The sequence below is a fragment of the Salmo salar genome, chromosome ssa01 (assembly GCF_905237065.1).
Source record: "Salmo salar chromosome ssa01, Ssal_v3.1, whole genome shotgun sequence".
NCBI classification, from domain to species: Eukaryota; Metazoa; Chordata; class Actinopteri; order Salmoniformes; family Salmonidae; genus Salmo; species Salmo salar.
The window spans coordinates 128,394,866-128,411,614 of NC_059442.1; the positions used below are offsets into that span (position 1 = coordinate 128,394,866).

At 46.1% G+C, this 16,749-nt stretch overlaps 2 protein-coding genes across 2 annotated transcripts in view; both read left to right on the forward strand.

Moving 5' to 3' along the window:
• The window catches only part of LOC123724553 (leucine-rich repeat extensin-like protein 3), a 10,766-nt gene extending 1,424 nt beyond the window's left edge, over nucleotides 1–9,342 (forward strand). Inside the window, exon 2 of the mRNA XM_045688723.1 lies at nucleotides 6,371–9,342. Within this exon, the coding sequence (XP_045544679.1) occupies nucleotides 7,461–9,254 (1,794 nt within the window). The 5' untranslated portion in view covers nucleotides 6,371–7,460 and the 3' untranslated portion in view covers nucleotides 9,255–9,342. The remainder of the gene's footprint in view (nucleotides 1–6,370) is intronic.
• A 241-nt stretch (nucleotides 9,343–9,583) lies between these two features.
• The window catches only part of LOC106562020 (neuronal tyrosine-phosphorylated phosphoinositide-3-kinase adapter 1), a 39,940-nt gene continuing 32,774 nt past the window's right edge, over nucleotides 9,584–16,749 (forward strand). The window contains exons 1-2 of the mRNA XM_014126551.2: nucleotides 9,584–10,449; nucleotides 14,848–14,922. Coding sequence (XP_013982026.2) covers nucleotides 9,584–10,449; nucleotides 14,848–14,922 — 941 coding nt within the window. The remainder of the gene's footprint in view (nucleotides 10,450–14,847; nucleotides 14,923–16,749) is intronic.

Genomic DNA, 16,749 nt, shown 5'->3' on the forward strand with positions numbered 1-16,749 from the left:
TGTCACATGAGGTTGGTGGCGCCTTAATTAGGGAGAACGGGCTTGTGGTAATGGCTGGAGTGTATGGATGAGATGAGAGCACGAGTGTACACTGTGTGTATCATGCGATACATGCCTTGGTGTGTGTACTGTATGTGACTTCTTTTTTTTTTTTACAGCGTGTGTTGTCATTGCGCCCATATGGTAAATTGAGTTCATAGGTTACACAGATGTTTTTCTCTTCTTCATGTTAACAATATCATACTCGCACTCACTCAGACGTGAACACGCTCGTTCGCGCACGCACACACCCAAATAAACACACGACCCTACACTCTTACCCCCTTGCTCCCTCTTTGTAGAAACACTGTGCTGTTAGCACTGTCTGTCATTCTGCTCCCTATCTTTTCCCTCTCACTCTCACTCTCATCACTGTGCATATCTAGGGGCCACTTTAGGCTCCGTGCCAGAAATGTGACCTTGCTGTTTCCGCCATAACTCCATCTCTCTACCTCCCTGTTTCTTCGTTTAGATATCTCGCTTCATCCACTTCCCCCATCCCTTCACTCTCCCTCCATTTCTCCATCTCTTTCATACTCAGCCTTTCTTTCTCCCTGGTTATACATCCCCCTTCGTTTTTAGGATGTGGTGTGTTCTAAATCAACTTACTTGGTAAAATAAGGGTTCGATTAAAGCGATGATCTGATGTCCAACTATATTGTCCAGGTGTCTTAAATGTGATCAGGATGAGCTTTCCTATTACTGAAATACAGTGATGTGCTCTTGGGACATTGGGCCAGACAGGGACATTGCAGCACAACAGCTTGCCAGCCCACAGAAGGACCCCCTAGGGAGTGTATGTACATAGTGTGCCACGGCCTAGACAGCGTATCCCCATCACCTGTTCCCATGCTATTCAGGCCTTTGAAACTACGCCACCGCAACCACCTGGCATGGGTCACAAAATGTGACTTTACATCTTTCATTTTCCCACTTGGGAGACTTATCAGTAGAAAACTGGACTGATCCAGTGGGTGAAATTTGGCACGAGGCCATAATGACGTTATATTCTGGTTGTACGTTTTTTTTGTTTGTTGAGAAGACGTTAAATAACGAGATTACAACTAAACAGTCTCTGTTGCTCCCAGATAAAAACATATTTTTTTCATGATAGCATCAAGATTACAGATTACAACCAGATAAAGATGTATTTTTCAGGTTGCTAAAAAGACATTAACAAAATCAAATTTGCCAACTAGTATACAACCTGACCGCAACGTAAAATTAATAATAATTGCAACCAGTTTGCCGGCTGTTAATCGTCTCATATTGTTGATCCCCTTGAATTAGCTTCCTGAAGATGGTAATGTGGTATCACTGGCACTTTTCACTGACCTAAGAGAGCAAGCTGCTGTCCTACATCCTTCTCTGGTAGAGGATTTGGGTCAAGATAGCACAGACGGAACAATCATTTAGGACACTCATTGGAAAAGTTGTGAGTAATCCGGCTAGCAGCTAACTAGGAGGTAGTTTGTTGAAAATTGAGATAGCCTGGAGTTATGAATAACCTTGCCTTAAACCTGAAGACTCACTCAGCCTCACGGAGGTAATACCCAGGCTTTTTCTCCGGAATCCAACATAGTTTTGTGGTGCACTGAAGACCTTGGTTTAATATGCTAGCGGTAACATTAGCTTGCTAGCTGCAGGATTAGCTGTAATCTAGCTAGCTACAAAGTAATATGCTAATAATCACAAATGCACTAACGAGCAAACCAGCTGATTCAATTTGCTGGTCATTAATGTACAGCGATTGTCTTATTATTTGGTCGAATAATGATAAAATACATATTTTATTTATAGCCTATAGATCCTCAAAGCTCTTTCCAGGCAGTTGCAAAAATAAAAAACATGACATTTTTGGGGGTAAAAAATAAATATTATGATCCAAAACAATGACATTCTCAGCAATCTTTCACAACATCTAACATACCATGCTGTAGGCTCAAAGTATACATCCTTAACCTGTTATGTTGCTGTAGCGGATGGCTGTCCAGCTGTAGATTTCTATTGTAATGTGACCTGGCACCTGTGAAAACATATTGTTCTGTGAATGGCTATGTGAACTATGTGCGTATAGGGACATGTCCCGTCAGCTTACTTATTAGAAGGTTGGGCTCAGCTCTAGCCTGGAGTCTTCTTTAGTCTTGTTCACTGTACCACAGCTTATATGTTACACACAGTCCCAACTACATCTACCGAAGGATTTATGGAATATATTTCATCTATTCCCGATGGGCTGATATGTGTGTGTGTGTGTGTGTGTGTGTGTGTGTGTGTGTGTGTGTGTGTGTGTGTGTGTGTGTGTGTGTGTGTGTGTGTGTGTGTGTGTGTGTTTGTACACGTGTGTTTCCTGGGTCATTATAAAACTTAATGAAATATTTTCCCACGAGAAACTTCTGTAGCGAGAACCTTAATCTACTTCATAAATTACAGTTATGAACAGACATAATGCAATGTGCACCTACCTAGAGGCTGCTCCTAAGAGGTGTGTACTGAATTGGACTCTCTCCCTTTCTCTCTCTCACACAACATTAAACACACCGCTATTACCTCTGTTCTGCCTGCCCACAGAAATATAACCACAGGATAAACCATCACTATTGCTTTGTGCCTTGCTGTATATATTGTTCAGACAGCTCGCCGCTCTATAAATTCAATCCCCTTGGCTGTGCAGGTATCTCTTCACTCTCTCCCCTTGCTCCCAGGACCAATAACTGATCATATACCTTTTCATAGGTCCTCTCCAGGTCCTTTAAGGCCCTGATATGCTGATGCTCCTGATCTTCCACTTCACTGAACCCTAACCATGACATTTTCTCTCCTCCCTTGCAAGGGGGTTCTTCCCTCCCTCCTGCCTCCTCTTTCTCTCCCTCTCTCTAAATATATCCATCCATGTCTACCTACCTACCTCCACCCAACCCTCTCCCCCTTCCCCTGTCGGTGGCTGTGCGTGTACACAGTCATGTCGGATAAAGTTAGCCATGCCCAGACAATCCAATCTGACACGCCTTTACATAACAATTCAATCTGCAGCACTCTGCCTGCCTCCCCCTCAACAAACACACACACACACACACACACAGGGTGCAAAACTCCAAGGTGCTTTATTGGCATAAGTTGTAACATCACGAGAAATCAAATATGTCATATATAACACAAGACTTAGCCTCCATCTCCAATGTATATCCTGTATATATGTGTCATTGGTCTCTCAATGTCAACATGACTTAGTAAGCACAGAGATCAAACATTACGTTATTCCATTGCACACCTTCACTTCTCCTGCCTGCTGATTTATCTGTTGTCTGCCAATAAAGCTTTACATGGAAATGTCACATGAGGAAAGGCTGGGCCTCAGCCCCAAGAGTGTGCCGAGCATTAAGAGGCACTGGATTCATTAAACTGTCGGTGTAAATCTTGATCTCAGGGCAGTTTGCAGACTGAGTGGGAGGAGAGAAAGGGAGAGATGGAGGGAGAGAGAGGGGGTGGGAAGACAGAGGGTGCAGAGATAGAGATGGGGAGAGAGAAAGAAAGGGAGAAGGTGAGGATGAGAGAGAGAGAGAGAGAGAGAGAGAGAGAGAGAGAGAGAGAGAGAGAGAGAGAGAGAGAGAAAAGAGGAGGATAATGGGAGAGAAAGAGGATGGGAGAAAGAGAGGGTTGGAGACGGGATGGGAGTTGAAAAAAAGAAAAAAAGGAAGGGGTGGTAGATGAAAGAAAGATAGGGAGGGGTGGAATTGGGTTGACATGGAGGAGAATGAGTGGAGGGTAATGGTCCTGCAACGAGTGGAACTTGGGAAATCTGTCAGGGTGAAGGGTGAATGGGAAACACTCTTCATGGAGAGAGGGAAGATTGAGGAAAGAGAGAAATTTAGTTTGGAAGCGGAGAAGGAGAAACGGGGAGGATGACCGTCAAGGTTAAGAAATAGTGTCGATCAAATTCTGACCATAAAGAGGAAGAAAATACAGCTGTATTATAGGCACCACTGAATTACAGTATTTCATGATTCTGTATCATTCATAAAGGCCCGTCCACATCTAGCACAATAATATGTAATATGTCATTCAGCAGACGCTTCTATCCAAACTGACTTATGCATTGTTTTAATTTTTTTTACTTATGGGTGGTCCCGGGAATCAAACCCACTATCCTGGTTTTGCAAGTGCCATGCTTGACTATCTGAGCTACAGCACAATAACTATTACAACAAACATTCTAATTCAAGTGAATGACTGTCTGTCCTCCCACTACATGGTTTCAATGCTGCAATGAGCGTTAATCATTTACACTGAACAAAAAATAGAAATAAAATATTTCAAATATTTTACTGCGTTACTGTTCATATAAGGAAATCAATTATTTTAAATAAATTCATTAGGCCCTAATCTATGGAATTCACATGACTGGTAATACAGATATGCATCTGTTGGTCACAGATACCTTAAAAAAAGGTAGGGGCGTGGTTCAGAAAACCAGTCAGTATCTGGTGTGACTACCATTTGCCTCATGCAGCGTGACACATCTCCTCGCATAGAGTTGATCAGGCTGTTGATTGCAATAGGCATGCTGACAGCAGGAGTGTCCACCAGAGCTGTTGCCAAAGCATTTAATTGAACAACGTTGACATCAGCAAACCGCTCGCCCACACGACGCCATACACGCTGTCTGCCATCTGCCCGGTACAATTGAAACCGGGATTCATCCATGAAGAGCACACTTCTCCAGCGTGCCAGTGGCCATCGAAGGTGAACTGAAGTCAGGTCAAGACCCTGGTGAGGATGACGAACACGCAGATGAGCTACCCTGAGGCGGTTTCTGACAGTTTGTGCAGAAATTCTTGAGTTCTGCAAAAACCCCAAACTGTCCGGGTGGCTGGTCTCAGACGATCCCGCAGGTGAAGAAGCCAGATGTGGAGTTCCTGGTCTGCGGTTGTGAGGCCGGTTGGACGCTCTACCAAATTCTCTAAAACGACGTTGGAGGCAGCTTATGGTAGAGGATTGAACATTTTATTTTCTGGCAACAGTTCTGGTGGACATTCCTGCAGTCAGCATGCCAATTGCACGCTCCCTCAAAACTTGAGACATATATGGCATTGTGTTGTGTGACAAAACTGCACATTTAAGAGTGGTGCTTTATTATCCCCACCATAAGGTGCACCTGTGTAATAATCATGCTGTTTAATCAGCTTCTTGATATGCCACACCTGTCAGCTGGATGGATTATCTTGGCAAAGGAGAAATGCTCACTAACAGGGATGTCAACAAAATGTGTGCACAACATTTGAGAGAAATAAACTTTTGTGCGTTATCAAAATTCCGAAGATCTTTTATTTCAGCTCATGAAACATGGGACCCAACACTTTTCATGGTACGTTTATATTCTGGTTCCGTGTATAAAGTTTCATTCACATCCAGCACGATAACTATAACAACAAAATCATTCTAATTCAAGTGAATGACTGTGTCCCCACTACATTGTGTTTCAAAGCAGCAATGAAGAGGTATCATCATTAGCAAGTCTGATACACGCTCCTCAGTGAGTCACATTTAAGCAGATCATCGGTACACAGATCCACACTGCAGCGATAACATGGATGTAAAACAAGGATGAAATCCTGTGGTTTCCACATCCACTAACTGATTCACATCTGTGCAGGAGCCCACGGTTCCTTCCCCATCCCCTCCCCGGGCCCGTTGAGCATGACTGTAATTATAATTAATCCTAATAATCATGTTTTTAAAAGGTTGACGGCTGTGACAAAGATGTTCCTCTTTTATAAAAAGAAACAAGATCTGGAAAAAAAGGGAACGTAAATAACAGTGATGGCCCCTGGGGTCCCTATTCCCTAAATAACCTCTGAGCTGTGAGGCAACACTAATTGTCTCTGGCTCCACAGAGAGACTGTCAGACCACAGGCCTGCCTCTTGTCACAAAGCATCTTGTTACGGCAGGACACTTGTCAATCACTGAAAGTATATGTCTGTCTGAATGTCTATTATTTTTGCTCTTCTCTCTATCTGTGTTGTTCTGTTTCTCTCTCTCACAAGCAAACACACTCTCTCCCTCTCTCTGTCAATGCTCCCTCATTCTGTCTTTCTCTCCTTTTCATTACTTATCTTAAAGACACTTAATCTCCCCTTCACTCACACTTTGTGCGTTTCTCTGTTGACCCTGCTCTTATGAAATTTTAACAACTGGCTAGGTTATTATAAACTTCATTCTTATGAGGTCCATTTCATTATCTTCCACGGGAAATGTGATGACAACAATATGAAGACTAATTCTCTCTCTCCTCTCTCTCTCTCTCTCTCTTTGGTCACCTCCGGAACCCAGGCTATTCTGTTATCCTGCACAATGAGTGGAAGATGAGTCACTGAGAAGAGGTACTGGAAGAGAGAGAGTGAAGGAGAGAATGTGAGAGAGGAAGATAGACCATTATGGGGAGTCACACAGTGCTTACCAATCCATTCTTCCTCCAGCCCCCTGGGACAATGCTAAGCGGACAGGAAGGGCCAGCCTGTATATTCGGGGGATGGGAAGGATGGATAAGGTGTATTCAGAGGAGCTGTGCCTATTCGCTGGTAGATACAGTGCCCCTGTCACGATTCCATCTCCTGGGATGTTATTAGAGGTACGTTGGAGCTGAGTGCATCCAGGAGTCATGCAACATAACTGTGTGCCCTGTTCTCACGCTCACCTCTCTCTTCTGGGTCTTCTGACTTATTTAATGTGAAATAACATGTCCTCTTTTAGATGTAGATTTTGTATGAGGCATACTTTAAGTTGGCACTTGCTCCATGTTTAATGTGCTGACGTTATTATACTTTTAATGCGGCTATATAGAACTGCTCTTTATAAGGAAATCAGGAAGCTGAGTGGACGAAAATTATAAGTAAATGAAGTTCTGTGGACTATGAGACTCCGGTTCACCCTGAAGACTTACTTTATGACGTTAAAGCTCAGAATACAGTTCTCTCTATCCATAGTCTGAGCAAAGTACAAACCTTCTGGCTTTGGTTACATTTCTCAGGAAGTCAGATAGCCAGAGAAACACATACACACACACACACACACACACACACACACACACACGAGAAAGGACCAGTCCTATGGAGTGCTGCAGAAGGGGGATGGCAGGACGGACGGCACTGCAGTGTGACAGTTATCTCAAATCACCTCCATGATCACTCAAACCAACAAGCTACAGCTGTCTCCCCAGATCTGCTTGGTGATGGAACTCCAGCTCAACAAATGTGACAATACATGTATCCCATTGTCATAGAGAAGAAACGAATTGTCAACAGACAAATTGTATTGAGATAGAATAGAATTACTCCTTACTCTCTGACAGAGGATTTTATCACGTCAAACGGCCTGCAGGGACTGTGGATGTCGGGGGGAAGAACAAGACGCCACAGGAGACATGGTGAGCAAAGAGCCGAATCACTTGCTCATTGGCCAATACACCAACAGCAAGACAGCCGACAAGCCGCCTGGCGCCATGACCGTGCGCTCCGTGCTGCTCAACCGCGACTCGCCGGACATCGAGAGCCGCCTCAAGCGCCGCCGCAACCGCACACACCAGGTGCGCTTCAAAGACTTGGAGGATGGCAGCGGCAGCGGGACCACTGGCCCTGGAACCAAAGGCTCCGAGAGGACTGCCGCTGAGCGTGACAGCCCCCACCCCCTGCGGAAGAACACCCCCATAAGCCCCATGGCCCCGCAGGGATGGCTAACAGAGAGGTCAATGGGGGACGAGGTGTCCTCCAACCAGGCCTCGGTGGTTGGGGCTGTCCGAGGAGATATGGCAGACACCATTGAGGTAGTGGCAGCGTTTTTGGCTCGGGCGCCCCCTCATCCGCTCACCCCGGGGCCCACGCGCCGCTGCTGGGCACCACCATCGCCCCCACGGCCTTGCTCCCTCACACTACCTCTCTCCCGGAGGCAGTGCACCAGCATGGCCATCCAGACCTCCTCCTGCCTCAAGAAGCCCAAGCCTAAGCCTCCGGCGCCCTCGGCCGTCAGCACGCGCAACCGAAATGTGGGGGACTCGGTGGGGGTGAATGGGGATGACGAACAGGACGATAAAAAGAATGAGTACTACACTACCCGCAACCACATTTCAGAACCTGCATCTATAGATGGAAACGGCCCTGGGTCTAAGGCTAAACAGGGATTGGTGGACCAACCCCACTGCCTCAGGACTAGCGAGGCTAACGCTGAGGCTAACGCTATCCACCCTGCTGTTGGGAATCACATGGACTCTTCCAGGCGTGACTCTTCTTCTTCCCCTCACCCAGTTTGGCTTCGGCACACTGCAGAGCCTTGCTACTGCGGTTCTGTGACCTGTGGGAGAGAGGGATCTAAACGCCAGGGGAGTGCAACTCTGTCCCAAGTGAGGAGGAGATGGCGCATGAACCGTGGTATCAGTGACCCGGGAAGGGAGGTGTCCTACTGTACCACTCCCACACAGACAGACAGTCCCTGTGTCTCCCCTCCTAACTCCCCACCTCCCTCAACTGTGCAGCCCTGCACCTCCCCACCTCCCTCGACTGTGCAGCCCTGCACCTTCCCACCTCCCTCGACTGTGCAGCCCTGCACCTCCCCAACTCCCTCGACTGTGCAGCCCTGCACCTCCCCACCTCCCTCGACTGTGCAGCCCTGCACCTCCCCAACTCCCTTGACTGTGCAGCCCTGCACCTCCCTACCTCCCTCGACTGTGCAGCCCTGCACCTCCCCACCTCCCTTAACTGTGCAGCCCTGCACCACCCAAACACAAACTGACAGTCTCTGCGCCTCCCCGCCTCCTCCCACCATGCAGCACTGCGCCTCCCCACCTCCCTCGACTGTGGAACCCTCCACCCCCCAAACTCAGACTGTGCCTCTCTATGCTTCCGTACCTAAAACTGTGCCAACCTCCACCCATCCATATTGTGAAACACCACCACTGGTGGTTCTGCCTTGCGCCTCCCCACCCCGGTCCATCTGTACATATCCCCCGAAAAAATCAGTGCTTCCCCAAACTGTTCTTCCATCTAAAGCTCAAACCCCTCCACCTCTCGCTACACAAACTGAAACTGTCCCACCCAAACTAACATGCACCGCCATAACTACAACCACAGCCTCAAATCCAAATTGTCCCACCGTACCACCAACTCCAACGATAGCCCCTATACAGCCCCTAATTGCCATGACCCAAAACCAAATCCTGTTCTAGCCCCCTCCACAGCCCCAACTTGCCCCACCCCAACACCAACTCCAAATATAGCCCCCTGCACCATCCTAACACAAACTGCCCTATCCTGCTCTTCCTTAAATCAACTCATATCTCCACCTCCAACTGTGACATCATGCCACCCCCCAGCCCAAACTGCCCCTCCCTACATCTCCTTAATTCAGACCATACCACCTGGGAACCCCCCATGTCAGACCGTACCACCCTGCTCCTCCCAACCTCCAGCAGTACCTTCCTACTCCGCCCATATTCAAATAAAATACTGCTCCTCTCCCTCTCCCATTGTAAAAAGCTGCAACTCCCCGTCTCCAATGGTAAAATCCTACCATACACTTCCAACGGCGCCATCTTGTGCAACTCCAACGAAAACTGTGCCCCTCTACGCTTCCACGTTTCGCCCTGCACCCCCCTACACCCCCCCACCTCAGGCCCAACACTGCAGCGCTCAGGACAAGAGGGTGATAGAGTGGGAGTGTAGGGGGGAGAGGAGGATACTTCCACCACCACCCCCGCCCCCTCCCCCGTACACCCCACGCAAAGAGGGGGTGAGTTGCACCCCAGGCTCGGCCTGCCGGGCGCCCCTGCTCAGGCGGGCGAGTGAGAAGGAGAGGTCAGGAAGTTCAGGGTCACCCCTGCCCTGTCCTCGAGCCAGCTCTCTGAAACACAGAGCTCAAACACCCTTGGTGGTCCCTCTGAAAGGGAACCAGGGGGACCAGGGTTCCTCGCCCACCAAGGCCATCTCCAGACCCACCTGCCTGGGCCAGGCTCAGGCTCAGCTAGGAGCTCAGCTCGGGGCCCTCCATAAAATGCTCTGCTCCGGGACCAACACCCCCAACAGCCAGCAAGCTCTCCCCCCTGGCCAGTGCCCGTCCGGGGCACGTGGCTGCTCTGGCTCTGGAGGGGGCCCCACGGTTGGGCCCCTGACCTCCACCCAGGCCGACACCCTGAGGCAGGTGCAGGAGATCCTGGGGGGGCTGGTGTCGGGGGCCAGGAGTAAACTGGATCCGACCTGGGTAGCAGAGAAACTGATGGGCCCCAACGGGCCCCTGCACGACATCCGGAGCCTGCAGACCCAGCTGCACAGCATGGAGGGGGTCCTGGAGACCAGCCAGAACACCATCAAGGTCCTGCTGGACGTCATACAGGACCTGGAGAAGAAGGAGGCAGAGAGAGACGGGTGAGTGAGTCCCACTGAGCCATACAATTACAGTCAGCTACAATAATACATTGTTGTGCCAACACAGATTCGGCATTCAGCTCTGAGTATTTCCTGAAAATTTAAATTAAAGTCCGATGACCATGAAAAACTCAGGACCATATTGCTTGGCATTATTTAAAAAATATATATATCAATAAAAAATAAGACAATATTGTAATTATAGGCTACTTGAATTTTGAGAATACATTTTTTATTAAATTGATTACTTTGAAAAAAGAGGAGAGAAAAAATGAGAAAAGTAAGGAATTGGTTAGTGGAATTATTTTAATTTTATTTACACTGAACAAAAATTTGAACATAACATGCAACAATTTCAAAGATTTTACTGAGTTACAGTTCATATGAGGAAATCAATCATTTGAAATAAATTAATTAGGCCCTAATCTTAGGATTTCACATGACTGGGAATACAGATATGCATGTTGGTCACAGATACCTTAAAAAAATGGGCCTCACAATGGGCCTCAGGATCTCGTCACAGAATTTCTGTGCATTCAAATTGCCATCGATAAAATGCAATTGTGTTTGTTGTCCGCAGCTTATGCCTGCCCATACTATAACCCCAACGCTACCATGGGGCACTCTGTTTACAACATTGACATCAGCAAACCACTCGCCCACATGAAGCCATACCAGTGGTCTAGGGTTGAGGCCAGTTGGACGTGATTCTCTAAAATGATGCCAGATTCTCTAAAATGATGTTGGAGGCGACTTATGGTATAGAAATGAACATTAAATTGTCTGGCAACAGCTCTGGTGGACATTCCTGCAGTCAGCATGCCAACTGCACACTCCCTCAAAACTTGAAACATCTGTGGCATTGTGTTGTGTGACAAAACTGCACATTTTAGATTGGCCTTTTATTGTCCCCAGCACAAGGTGCACCTGTGTAATAATCATGCTGTTTAATCAACTTCTTGATATGCCACACCTGTCAGGTGGATGGATTATCTTGGCAAATTTGTGCACAAAATTTGAGAGAATTAAGCTTTTGTGCTTATGGAACAATTCTGGGACCTTTTATTTCAGCTCATGAAACATGGCACCAAGACTTTACATATTGCGTTTATATTTTTGTTCAGTGTATTTAACTTATTTTACCAGGTAAGTTGAGTGAAAACACATTCTAATTTACAGCAACAACCTGGGGAATAGTTACAGGGGATGAATGAGCCTATTGGAAACTGGGGATGATTAGGTGGCCATGATTGTATGAGGGCCAGATCGGGAATTTAGCCAGGACAACAGGGTTGACACCCCTACTCTTGCGATAAGTGCCAAGGGATCTTTAGTGACCACAGAGAGTCAGGACACCCGTTTATCGTCCCATCTAAAAGCGTGCACCCTACACAGGGCAATGTCCCCAATCACTGCATCCTGGGGGATTGGGATATTATTTTAGACCAGAGGAAAGAGGGCCTACTACTGGCCCTCCAACACCACTTGCAGCAGAATCTGGTCTCCCATTCAGGGACTAACCAGGACCAACCCTGCTTAGCTTCAGAGGCAAGCCAGCAGTGGGACACAGGCTGGTATGCTGCTGGCATTAGAAAACAGAAAGTTGGAATAAGAATAAAGGAATGCCTTGGAGCACAGGAACACAAAGGCCTGGAAAGTAAATGTCACACATAAGTTGTCATAGCTCTGCTTCGAGAGGTAATTGTTTGTGCAAAGAATTTGTCCATTGCGAAAATGAATCAGCCCCAGACAATACAACGTGATCATATTGACACGATAACGTTTTCTTTCTCATTCTGGAATCGTATTGAGGGTTATTGTTGGTAGATATCACTCCTTGGTAGATATCACTCATGTTGTGTTCTTCATATTACAGATGGACATTTGTTTTGTTTGAGCATTCCTGTTCTACCACCCATCTATTTGTAGGCCAGTCCAGCCTTGTGATGCTGTAAATACTTTGGCAACCTGGCTGTGCAGTGGAGACATAATGAAATGTACATTTGGTGAAAATGAGGAGAAGGAGAAGGGGGAGTGTATGAGGAGGATTTGCCAGATGAAAGAAAGATGGGAAGGGAGAGAGAGATAGAGATGAAATCTGTGATTAAATCCACCATGTCAACAAGTCAAAACTCTTTCCATATTCCAAACCAAATTTCCGAAACGTCAAACGATAAATAAATCCCTAACATATTTTTTTTGTGGGATGAGTTACACCTAATTTCTCCATCATTTCCTCATTTTGGCGAGTAGCGATAGCGATCAGTGCTGATGATGAGGTAATGCGAGTGCAGGCGTTGGTTTTAGTTGCGGCGCAGGCTCTTAGTGTAAACCCTTTATGATTCCCATCAGCACTTTAATTAATCTACTTCCCACGTTTCTAAGCTGCTTACGGATTTCTCCACCATCGTTATCATACCAACATGTTAGATCAGAGGAGGTTAGGAAAACTCCAGAAGAGGAGAAGACATGCATGTGGTCTATGGAGAGAAAGTCTGTAATCATGAACAGTGTAATCACCAATGTAATGTGGTTGCTAATATGAACGCTTGGGTGGGATGACATATGTATGACTGTACTCAGAGCCATATTTATATACCGGGAAACATTGCATTATATGACAAGTGGTTGAAAATGCGTCATATAACCAGATGGTCTCTGTAACAACCAGGTAAAGATGTATTTTTCCTAACAAGATCAAACGTTGGGGGAAGGAAGTCATATTTTGATTGTCATCCTTGTCTTGTAACCAGATTACGACCAGGTAAAGACGTATTTTTCTGGTTGCTAAAAAGACGTTAACAAATCTTCCTTATTATACAAACAGTATACAACCTGACCATGACGTCAAAAGGACGTAGTAAAAGACAGTGTTGTAGTACTCGAGTCCAGGACCAAGTTCATGACTTTTGACTCAACTTGGACTCGACCGTTGGTGACTTGGACTCGGACTCGCTTTCTCAACCTTTGGTGACTCGGACTGGATAGTCTCCTACGATAAGCAGAGTATTAGCAGCACTGGGTGCGCAGAGCAGCGAGAAGTTCTGTTCTCTAGCAGTGGGAAGGATGCACATCAGACACACGCAGCCTACATCAGCTGCTAAGCTGCGGGGGAGCAAGCGATTATTGTGAGCAGACAGGCAGCCAAGCTCCTCTCCGGCTCCGCCTCCGATCGTAGCAGGATACAAATCGTGCAAGCTACTCTCTTGCTTCCCTGCAACCACCAGTCACCAGCCTACTATTTAGCTTTGCCTGGTTAAGAAACACAAACTGCTTCACGAAATTGAAAACAATATTAGTATTGAGTTTAATAGTAAAACTGCAGTCTAGCTATGTGTCGCTCTCTCTCTGCTTGAGTATAGAAAAGTAGACTGTCTTTGAATATGTCTCGCTCTACCCTCCCACTTTCCCCCCTACATCCCATAGCCAGGTTCTTACAAGTCCTCTTTAGTTTTCACTCTGCAATAAAAAACCTACACAAATATCAGTCAGCAATTACAAAAATGTAGTTGAGAGACTGACTTACCATTAATTTATGTAGTAAATAAGTAGTGAAACACAGGTATTCATGAGGGAGTGGCAATATACTGCCATCTGGTGGTGACTAGAAACAAATGACATAAGACCGACTCGTAACTTGACCATTTGTGACTCGGACCTGGACTCGGACTTCAGCCATAGGGACTCATGACTCGACTTGAGCACAGGAGACTTGGGACTCGACTCAGACTCAAGGTTTAGTGACTCGACTACAACACTGGTAAAAGACGCCATCCTGTCGTCACTGCAACCAGTTTTGCCCCTGGGTGTATATCACAGTGTTGACCTATCTTCCAAATCAAAGATATTTCTAATGGTCTTTAAAGCCTATAGAAGCAAGTATTTTTCTCTCATAAGGTCTCTTGTTCTGAGATGGGTCTACATGTAAGGAATTCAGACTTGACTTTTACCTCATAAACAGAATCTTTCCCCTGAAGATAAAGTCATGCTTTACGTAGCCGTCAGGGAGTCGGTTGGGGTAAAATCATTCAAAAGATATGATCAGGAGTGGGTTTCTGGATGAGGAGTTAGCAGGAGGAGAATCATGGGACTGAGGCAACACTTCATCATGATAAAAATAGAGCTAGCTACTTCTCAGATGAAGTGATGAAACCTAGCCAGGGACGATAAGACTGAGATCCTGCTTATTTCCAGTCCCTTTCTCTCACACACACACACACCATGGATGCACACACACACACACACACACACACACACACACACACACACACACACACACACACACACACACACACACATACACACACACACACACCCTCTCCTGACGCTGTGACTCAAGCCAAGGTGGCAGCTGTAATGGTCCCCTGGTGATGATGTCATCTGTGTTTGCCCCTCCAGGAGACACTCCTACCGGACCGGCCAGGACATAGAGAACTGTGGCACGTGCAGAGACTGTGCCTGCATCATATACAGGTAAGGCAGGGGTAGAAAGTGTATGCATGTGTGTTTTGATTGTGTGTGCATGTGTGTGCATATGAGTGCCTATGTATTACTGTAAAAGCAGAATGTGGGCATCCTATTCTACAGTAACATGCGGTTGGTTCACTGTCACTTCAAATCTCGTCCATATTTGCGATTCAGTCAGTTTCATGGCTCGGCAGGATTACGACATCCATGAGGCAGTCTCTGTGCAGAGCAAGATTATCGAGCAACAGCACGCAACATTTAGGATATAGGCTATTCATCCGACGCTTTCAAGTCTTAGGTGTGAATAATGCTGCAGCAGGTTTGTTCACTGAGCCCCGTGAGGGGGGATTGGTGAAGGCAGGCATTCCACACTCACACACATTCACTGACACATGAACAAAAATACAGAAGACTCTTAAAGAGATAGAGGCACGGACACACACACGGATATGTATACACACACGCACGCGCGCGTACACACACACACGTACCGAAAAGTCACAAATACTGCTTAATCACCCCGTGGCTGTTGGAAATGTGAATTGAAATCAGTCAATTAACAAACAGGATTTCACAGTTTACAGTAAGATGAATAATAGGCGGGTGAGCACTGGAGGATTACTATGAAATGGAAACCCATGTCTCTTAGTTGTAAATGTCAAAATCATGAGAACAAGGGGGAGTACGAATGACAGGAGAGCAGTGGAGGGAGAGAGGAGAGAAGGAGGAAACGAAAGAGAGAGACAGAGAAAACGGTGGAAGTTGGCCTGTCAGGTCCCTACTGAAATCTAAGCAAAACAGAGCGCGAGAGGAAAAGAGAGGAAGGGAGGGAGAGACAGAGTGGGAGAGAGAGAGAGAGAGAGAAAAGACAAGAGACACACACAAAAAAGGAAACCCTGAGACTGGCAGTATAGTGAGATGAGATTAAGTGAGCGAGAGAAGTCTGCCTCTGAGAGAGAGAGTGTAGAAAGAGAGAGAGTGTAGAGAGAGAGTGTGTAGAGAGAAAGAGGGAGAATATGAGATAAGTCATGGAGAGTTTAGACAGGCATATTATCCTCACCAAGTGATCTAGGTAACCCAGGCGGGTCTGGTGTCTCTCTATACTATTTAATGTTACCGTTACACACAATAGTATTGTTTTCTGGTCAAAGGAACACTTGTCACCATAGTGTCCTGTCAAGGCCTCTGCTGAGCTTGACGTGGATTTCACAGGCTTTAGTGAGCAGGCAATTCCTTTGCTTTGAAGCTTAGCTGAGCACGGTCTGGCAGTGGATGGAAAGAGGTGTCAAAAAAGAAAGGTGAGAAAGGAGGTAGAGATAAAAGACACGAAACACTCACAGGTTCTTGTTCTTCTTATTCTGATTGAATATCAATATTATTTTTTATACCTTTCATCTCAGTGTTTCAGTTAAGTTAGATCCGTGTAGATAGGTTGGTGTGTGTTTGATGTTTATTGATTTTGAACGTCAATATCTTTTTTATTCTCTGTTTTTATGACTGGCTGTGTTATTATATTAACCCCCAGCACCACAGACTCCCCACAATCAAACCCTAGTCCTGGACGAAAAGCATGCGCAATAGAACAATTTTCTTTTTTTTTTGTCAAGGAGAAGGCTTAATCCATGTCCCGGAAACTGGACCCTAATGTTTTACATTTTACAGTGACAGAACATAACATACTACTGTATCCTAGTCATGGAATTCTGTGACAGACGGAGAAGCGTCCATCCATGTATACGGGTAAGAAAGTCTAGCTAGCTACATTTTCAGATATTCTAATTTTGTCAGAAAGTCGTTTTCATTTCAAGTTAATGCATATATTTTCATTTTAAG